This window comes from Leptonychotes weddellii, chromosome 1, assembly GCF_054177405.1.
Source record: "Leptonychotes weddellii isolate Sample4059 chromosome 1, ASM5417740v2, whole genome shotgun sequence".
Classification (NCBI taxonomy): domain Eukaryota; kingdom Metazoa; phylum Chordata; class Mammalia; order Carnivora; family Phocidae; genus Leptonychotes; species Leptonychotes weddellii.
This window is the reverse complement of record NC_138369.1, coordinates 48,819,987-48,829,131: the sequence shown is the minus strand read 5'-3', so window position 1 is coordinate 48,829,131 and position 9,145 is coordinate 48,819,987. Positions and strand designations below refer to the sequence as shown.

At 45.8% G+C, this 9,145-nt stretch overlaps 1 protein-coding gene across 3 annotated transcripts in view; it reads left to right on the top strand.

The window, feature by feature from the left end:
* The first annotated feature begins 347 nt into the window (after nt 1–347).
* CFAP92 (cilia and flagella associated protein 92 (putative)) overlaps nt 348–9,145 on the top strand; it is a 66,461-nt gene continuing 57,663 nt past the window's right edge. For all 3 annotated transcript variants that reach the window (XM_081822830.1, XM_081822814.1, XM_081822822.1), the window contains exons 1-6: nt 348–635; nt 1,808–1,998; nt 2,576–2,780; nt 6,260–6,382; nt 7,312–7,399; nt 8,671–8,795. In XM_081822830.1, the coding sequence (XP_081678956.1) occupies nt 374–635; nt 1,808–1,998; nt 2,576–2,780; nt 6,260–6,382; nt 7,312–7,399; nt 8,671–8,795 (994 nt within the window). In that variant the 5' untranslated portion in view covers nt 348–373. The remainder of the gene's footprint in view (nt 636–1,807; nt 1,999–2,575; nt 2,781–6,259; nt 6,383–7,311; nt 7,400–8,670; nt 8,796–9,145) is intronic.

Below are 9,145 nucleotides of genomic sequence, written 5' to 3'. Positions count from 1 at the left end.
CCCAACTTTGCGGTTCTTGGGTAATTGCACTTAGCTGGAGCTGGCATTCCAGAGTGCCAATGATTGACTCGTGAAAGGAGGAGCAGCTGGGGCTGGGGGAGGATAGAGACTCAAGTTGGAGAAACGGGTTGCTTGTTATCATGATTACTGCAAGCCACCATTCTCTCTGGTTCATTGTTGAGTGCCTACTGCATGCCAGGCAGTGTCTGAGGCCTTGGCCGTTCAACCCAGGACGGGACAGGGGAAGGGAAGGAGGGGAAGGGTGGGTCATCCTGAAAGAGGCAGGGCTTACCTCCTGGGAACAGAGGGAGGTGACAGCAGCGCCTTTATTTTCTTGCAGCCAGGAGTGCCACGCCCGTGGGTGCTCTGCAGAATGTCGCTGCATGCCTGGGAGTGGGAGGATGAGGACAGGGCGAGCATGGGGCCCATGTCCTCCATGGCCAGCTTTTACCAGTCTGGGAGTGAGTGTGATATGGAGGAGTACCTGAAGGTCAAAGCCCAAGCCCAGGAGTCAGACTCTGAGCACCCATGCAGCAGCGAGTCCTCATATGGGCCTGCCAGCACCTTCAACTCCGATGTGCCCCAGGTTGTCCCCTGCAAATTCATCATCTCACTGGCCTTCCCGGTGAACACTGGTAAGTGCTGGAGCAGAATCCCAACACTCTCTGCAAAATGGGGTGCGCTAATGACCTTCTCCCAGAAGTTTGGGGCACCTGAGCTCCCTCTACTGGCTTCCCCAAGTGAGGCGGCCAATGCCAGCAGCAGAGGTCAGGAAGGAAACTGCAATTTTAGGGAGCCCATTGTGGGCCAGACAAATGAGTGATTAAATAGGCTTCACATGCTTAATCCTCTCAACAACCCTAAAAAGCAGGTGGTATTATTTCTGCTTTTTGTGGATGAGTAAATGAGAACCCATACAGCGTGGGTTCTCATAATCTGGCTGTGCATCACCAAATCCCTTGTTTAAATTCTCAGATGTATTGAATGAAAATCTCTGAGCGTATAGGTATATCAATTACCTTTTGCCCCCCAAATTCTGTGTAACAAACCCAAACAACTTCCCAAGTCAGGGGCTTCAGACTGGAATCCCTTGTTCTCCTGGATAAGCAGGTCAGCGGCTCCAGGCTAGGGTCCCTGCGGTGGCTCCGCTCTGCTCCCCGTGTCTCTCATCCTCCTCCTGGACCTGTGGGTCAGCCAGACACATTCTTGTTATAGAAAGGCAGAGACACATGAGAGGGCAAGCCCAGACAACCCAGAACTCTTCAAGTCTTTGGGCACCTCCCACCTGCTCACATTTTTTTGGCCAAAGGGAGTCACATGATTGAACCTCTAAGAATAGGGGCAGAGAAAAGAACTCCACTTTTGATATATATCTATTTTTGTCTACTTGCACTAACCCCCCTGAAGATTAGTTTCAGCTTCTCCTTGTAGTTCTATCCATTCTTGCCTCAGATATTTTGGAGGCTCTTTAGTTAGATGTATATATATACCATGTTTAGAATTGACCCATCTTCTTGGTGACTTGAACTGTTTTTACCACCAAGACCAGGGGGAGGCAGGTGAAGCGCCACAGGTGAAAAATGTAAGGAGGCGCTCCCTCTCAGCGTCATGCAGTGAATTTCTGCACCCTGTTACTCCACTGGCTAGGGGGCCTGGACCTGCATCTCAGCCCCGAGTGGGGCAGACAGCATGGGGGTGGGCGGCCTCCCACAGCATCAGGCTCTTTTTTGGTTCCAGGGAACTGTGGAGACGGGTGTGCTTTCCCATGTGAGGTTCAAACAAGACTCATTAAATCCGTGTCTTCTAGGTTATAAAGGAAAATATACAATTTTGATGGAAAAATACAGGAAACACCCTAAAATGGACAAACCTGCTGCAAAGGTTCGGCGTTATTACCACATTGAGTATTTCCTTCTGCCCGATGATGCGGAGCCTAAAAAAGTTGACATGGTGGTGTTTCCAATGGTGGCCAAAGTGTTCCTGGATTCAGGAGTAAAGGTGTGTGTGTGTGTGTGTGTGTGTGTGTACACACACCTCACATACAGTCTAATACTACAGAAAGTGTGCTTGCTTCCCTTGGAGCTTGCTAGAAATGCAGGATATGCACTGACCTCCTAATACCCTTTACCAGACTATTTATATATCTTTAGTCATTTCTTTGGTGTTTCAAAAGTTTTTGAAACTTTGGCGTTTTCAAAAGTTTTTGCCACTCTTGTGATTTCCTTCTCTGTGTGAGTACCTGTGTGTATCCATGTGTGTGCATACCTGCCTGCCTGCACACACACGCACCCGCCTGCCTATGGCCTGACTCTGGGTCAGTGCTTGGAAGTTCCTGGAAAGGGCACGATTGGCAGGTAATTGCTTCGACTCTGTCTTTTCCGATGAACCCAAACGTGTGACAGGGCCCCAGCCAGGACACCCATTTCCTGATGTGAGGTGGGGGCTGGGGGAGCGCCAGGCACAGAAGGCAGACAGTGGAGAGCAGCACCCTGGAGGACGAGGCTGGTGGGAGTAACCTCAGGCTGCTAAGCCTCCCAGTCCTGCACTTAGAGCCTCTTGGTGTTCTTTTACACAGACAGTGAGGCCATGGCGCGAAGGGGACAAAGTCTGGGTGTCATGGACCCAAACTTTTAACATCAACGTGACGAAGGAATTACTAAAGAAAATTAATTGTCACACAATAACCTTGAAGGTCTGGGACACTAAGGACAAGGTTTCGAGAAAAGTCAGGTATTACCGGTTAAAGAATACTGGGTATTCAGAAGATACAGGATCTTTCGGTAAGTCAGGTATTTGTGTTTTGTTTGAAATGTTTCTCGAGGCGTGTGACTTCTCACCGGTAACAGGATCAAAACCAGTGTCCCCTCCTTTACTTCATCTCACTTTCCCGGGGCACATGTGGCTTTGAGTGTCAGTGGTGTGTCATCCCTCCAGGACAAGCTTGAGCATCAGGAAGTACTGCCCCCTGGAGTTGTGTTTGAGGGTGCGCAGTGTCTGTGTGCATATGCATTGGTCACCACCTCTACCTCCGTCACATTTCTGGACTTCCTGTCCCCAGGCAGCACCCACATGTGCATTCCCCACCGGCCTGTCTCCTGGCTGAGTATTGGGTGTTCACTGACAAAAAAACACCAGGAAACAAGAGAAAACTTAAGAATCCCATGACCCTGAGACCACCATATTAGTCTTTTCATATAGACCCTCAAGATTCTTATTCTTATTCTCACAAACAGGGGATAGGGGCAGAGGGAGAGGGAGATGCAAGTTCCCCACTGAGCAGGGAGCCCGACGCAGGGCTCTATCCCAGGACCCTGAGACCATGACCTGAGCTGAAGGCAGATGCCAACTGACTGAACCACCCAGGCGCCCCGGGTAAATATTTTATCAATGCCAGAAAGTCCCCTTTTGAGCTCACCTCCAAGGAGAGAGCTAGTAGGAGTGGAAAGATCGAGGCTTTGAAGTCAGCCAGCTCAATTCAACCTGTCTCCCTTCTTGAACTAGCCAATGACCTTGGGCACCTTCCCACTTCCTCTGCTTATATGCCCCGAGGCAGGGTGATGGGAGTGCACCCCCCCAGCAATAAAAAGAGTGTGTGTTGTCTATATTTAAAAACTAAAATGCTGCAATTAAACTATGCTGTGGGGTTAATTGTTAGATGCATCCAGTTTTTAGAGATGTCAAAATGTCACGGGGATGTGCATCCAAGAATGGAAGGAGTGTGTACTATTATCACTGTTGTTGGTGGCTCCAGATAAGTATAGTTACCCCCATTTTACAGTGAGCAAAGGCGACTGACACCTGCTTGAAGTGTGTAACAGCGCCAGAATCAGAACCCTTTTTTTGGTGACTAGAAACCCTCTGCTTTCTCTGTCTTTCTAGCCTGCCTTCTTGGGGAGCCTTTCTGGCACCGGGGACTTGGCACTTCTGACTGTTCATCTTTCACTTACATCTGGGGTTTCTTACCCTAGGTGCTGTTGGCATTTTGGATCAGATAATTTCTTTTTGTGGGAGCTGTCCTGGGCACTGTAGGATGCTCAGCAGCATCTATGACCTCCACCTGCTGGATGCCTGTAGTAGCCTCCCAGTTGTGACAACCAAAATTTTCTTCAGACATTGCCAAAGGTCTCTTGCGGAGGGGAGCAGAATCACCCCTGGCTGAGAATCATTGGTTTATATCTAAACTACTCATTGTAGGGTTTCTGTGTGAGAAAATGGGATTCAAGGTGACTTTCTTGCTTGGACCAAACGAAAGACCCATGTCTTCAAAGCATGGGGTTCAAAACCACCTGCGTTAGATGCATTTGGAGGGCTGCCCAAATGCAGATTCCAGGGCCTGCCCCAGAGCTGCTGAGCCAGAATTTCTGGTAAACATCTGCCCCGAAGTGAGCTCACATTGGAGCAGGGGTGCTGGGGCAGGTGTATCAGGAAGGATTCCTGGAGAAGGGGCCATGGGAGCCAAGTGTGGAAGGGTAAATGGAGTCAGCTGGCCAGAAAAGGGAGGAGGAAGGGTGTTCTAGACCCTGCAGGGAGGGCCATGGGCCTTTGTGAGTGTTCTTGAAATGATAGCACTTGCCCCTCCCCAAGCCCCATCTCACGCCTGACATCACTGCCTCTTACGTTAAATCATTTCTTTCCATAAGCAGTGTATGTTCACTATGTAAAACAATTTAGAAATTGACTAGCATATGGGCGCCCAGGTGGCTCAGTCGGTTGGGTGTCCAACTTGTGATTTCCGCTCAGGTCAGGATCTCGGAGTCGTGGGATGATGGTCTCAGTAGGGAGTTGGCTTCTCTCCCTTTGCCCCTCCCCACACACGTTTTCTCTCTCCTTCTGAAATAAATAAACTTAAAAAAAAAATTGACTAGCACAAGGGAGAAAGAAATAAGATCACATGATGCTTGACCAGAGGTAGTCATTGCTATCATTTCCCTGTGCATTTTATATGTAAGTAGAAAGAATATTTTAATGAAAATGCATCTGGTGTACATGCTGTCCTAAGTCCTGCCTTTTTTCACTTTAAAAGATATCTTCTTGAAACTCTTGTCTGTGGGAGGGCAGAAACAGCATGAGAGGTTTGGCTCATGTTCCAAAGAGGATGGGAAATGTATTTGGGTGAACCATAGGTCCCATGCCCAGAACTGGTTAGTTTTCAGCCTGCTGGTCTTGAATGGAACATCCCATCAAAAGTCAGCATTTTTCCTCTATTAAATCTGCTCGGCTTCTTGGTTTCTCAGTTACTGGACAAAGACTGCACCATTCACGAAGCCCCTAAGTCATATGTGACCCCGGCTATGCCCTTAGCTCTTGGCCATCACTGCACCCAACACCTGGTTAGTGTTCCTGCCTGTGTGGTGTCCTCTGGGACTCTCTACCCCTCAGCTGGCTCCTCCCTCTGCATCCAGGTCTCTTCCCCATCTCCTCTCTCCTACCACTGTTCCCTGACTTGTCTATAGCCCTGCTTTGACCTTGGCACTTCATTGCTCTGAACCTTTTTATGGCCACCCAGTGGCTTAGGGAACCAGGTCTGTCTTCTGAGTCTGGTCTTGAAGGCATCCTCTAATTTGTTCCCCACGCCTCTTTTCTCGCTGCTATTCTCACCTTCACTCCTGGTCCCTGAAAACACTAGGGTTTTCCCCGTTGTGAGACCTGCCTTCAGCTATGGGGCCGTACCTCACGGGCTCTTAGCCTCATCTCTTTCTCCACAATTGGTATCTTCCTTCAACACTGAATCCAATTGCATCTCTTCTTTTCTTCACCTCTTTCTTATAGCTTCCATTATCTGCATTCATTATTCCTCACATGTTGGTTGCTGCCACAAGCATACAGAGTCCCGTATTGATAGAATTGAAAGATAGAGGGCTCATCTCCCTAGCTGGCTGCAAGGAGCCCTGGGGTTGGGGGCGGGGATAGTTCTGGCTTAATAAGTACCAGCTCTCTGGCCACAGGAAAGTTATGTGTCCTACTCCCCATCTGTAAACTAGGGGAAGTGGGAGTGCCTTCCTTCAAGTGAAGTGCGATGATTAAATGGAAGGACGCATGTCAAGTATGTAATGGTCTTATTTGGAAGAAGCCATTGCCAGTTGAGGATTGGATTTCCTGATATTTTGAAGCAGTGCCTAGGCAACTGCTCCTGGAGGGCAGGGGCCCTACCTGTCTTATCCACCTGCTCCATCTACAGCACTAGGAGAGTGCCGTACACATAGAAGGTGTTTGGTAAGCATTTCTGATTGATTGAGTCAATGGTTCTCCTACATTCTAGAGGAAGTGAAAAATTTGGTTTTAAATCAGAGAAGATTATCTGCACAGGCCCCACACATCAAAGAGGAGTGGAACCAGGAGGATGCACGAGAAAAAGCAGGAAAACACATCAAGTCTTTGCATGGTGAGTGGACATGACTTTGTGGACAAGCTGGGGGAAGTTGATGGCAGGGAAGGGGATAGATGGGTGTTGCTGGCATCGTGCATGTACACTGGGATCCTTCCTGTGTATCAGCAACTCCTGCTGGTGCTGGTTCACTCTAGAACCCAGCGCTGTTTCAGTGCGGGAATCACTTTTTGTTGTTGATCCCTTCTTTTTGTTTAATTTTTATTTCATGACTTACAAAACTTTTCTAACTATAGAAGTTATATATGTGTGGTTTGTTTTTGTTTTTGTTTTTAGAAAACGTCAGTGAATATAGAAAGTATAAACCAAGCAGGGAAATCAATCTATAGTTCTATCACCAGGAACAAGCATTGTAATTTTTTGGTTATCATGGCAAATTCCTTTGTTGTAAGATTTTTTTTTACATAGATAGGGTTGTTCTGGATACATAATTTTGTATTTTGAGATTTTGTATTCCGAGATTAATATGCACTTTCCTATTAACATGCACTTTCCTATTTACTTAAGAACTTTGCATAAACTCCATTTGTGGCGGCTACATAATTTTTCATCTGCTGGTAGCACTGTAACATTCCCTGTAGGTGGGGATGTAGGGATCTTGGGAGTGTTACCAGTATCCTCTAATGTAAACAGTGTTGAATTGGACAACTGAATAGATAATAGATTTTTTTTTTCCTTTCTTTGTTTTCCCTCTGTGGGATATTATATAAGAAATTGGAGGCTTCCTCTTGTCTCCATTTGTCCAAATAATCCTAATTAGTCTGTATATTCATTCATTTACTCGTTTATTATTAACCAGCCTTTTTATGCTCACCACACACCCATCCCTCTGCTTGGTGACTGCCATTACAAAATGAGTAAAGGGCCCTCATTTCTTAATGAACTAGAATGGAACAGGATGTCCATTTGCTAATAAATATTATCAGATTCTCACCCAGCAGAGTCTGAAACTTTTCCCAAGATCTCCGAGGAATATGAAAAGATACCCAGAATGGAAGATCTTGCCACAGTTCGGTAAGGATGGACCCATGTTATTTTAGGGAGTGGGAGTGGAACCCCCTCTTGTACAAGCTCTACAGACTCTCACCAGGAGTCATGTGGATTTTTAGTAACTTAGTCAGAGCTCATGCAATCTGGGTGAAATTAAAGGAATAGAGAAAGGAATGCTGTGTTTATGAGTGCAAACATGCACTGTGCTTTTGCACTTGTTGGTTTATCTCAATCCTCATCATGGTCAGTGAGGTGGTATTACTATCTCCGTTTTCTTCACAGCATAACAGAGTGGTTAGTGATTTGCTCAAAGTTTTAAAACTGGAATTCTTGGGAGTGTTGGTAAAGCCAGGACTCCAGCCCATATTTTCAGATCACTGAGTCCACAGCGTTTCCTGCTGTGAGTGCAGTTGCTCTTAGAGCCTAAGAAGGATCTGGAGATTCCTTGGATGCTGTGGGGACCAGAGGTAGAATGGAGGCCCAGCTGGTGGCTTGGGAGAATGGGATGGGGAGAACAAAGGGACTATGTCATTAAAAATTTTTGACTTTTAAAAAATTGTTTTTTGTGTTGAATTTATGCACTAATTTGAGAAGAATTGACATTTTTACATTGTGAGCCTCTCCCATCCATGATTATGGTATATCTTTTCACCTAATTCAGCTCCTCCTTTATGATTTTTAATAGAGTTAATTTTTTTTTCTTCCTATAGATGTTGGATAATTCCTGTAAATGAATTCCTGGATATTTTAGAGTTTTGACTGCTTTCATAAAAATATATTATTTTCCATAATATTTCTAGTCAGTTAGAAATTGATAGTCAAAGTGTGGTCTGCCGAGCAACAGCATGGGCATTACTGGGAACTTGTTAGAAATGTGGAACGTCAGATCCACCCCAGGCTTACTGAACCATACCTGCATTTTATTTAACAGCATTTCCAGGTGATTCATATGCACATTGAAATTTAAGAAGCATCGGTTAGAGGAATGCAATGTCATTTTTTAAAAATCTGCTCACAGGACGCCTGGGTGGCACATTCGGTTAAGCGTCTGCCTTGGGCTCAAGTCATGATCCCAGAGTCCTGGGATTGAGCCCCACGTCAGGCTTCTTGCTCAGCGGGGAGCCTGCTTCTCCCTCTGCCTGCCACTCCCCCTGCTTGTGCTCTTTCTCTCTGACAAACAAATAAATAAAATCTAAAATAAATAAAAATCTCACAAATGGTACAGTAAATAGATTCTTAGATTTGGTCCTGATTTTTTTCACCTTCATTTATTTTTCTCTCTGTGTATTTTCTAGATGGAGTATTTCAAGAGAAACAGCTCTTTCTTTGGGAGCAGCATCTGGGATGGAGATGAAGGAATTAACTGAGAGATCATCATTTAACAGCTTAACAAACATGTTAGAAAAGCAAAAATTTCAAAGTAAGTTAGGATGGGATTTTGGAATTTTATAATATAATTAGACTTAGAAGAATTATGAAATATTTCAAATTCAGAATACTTCAGAAAGATTCTTTGATATCTGGCCAAATGTTACTTGAAAGTAAAAGAACACTACATACACTTTCAACTTACCCATTCTGTCTCGCCTCACCCAGGCATTCCATCCCACCTCATCCCATTCACTTACCCGCATCATCTCACCCATCCGCACAACATCCCTTCCCACTCCACCAGTGTTTCCGTGCTCCTGACTCACGATGTTGTGAACATGGGGGGCATGAAAATCCCTAATGTTGACTGTAGACTTTCAAATAAATAACTACATTCCT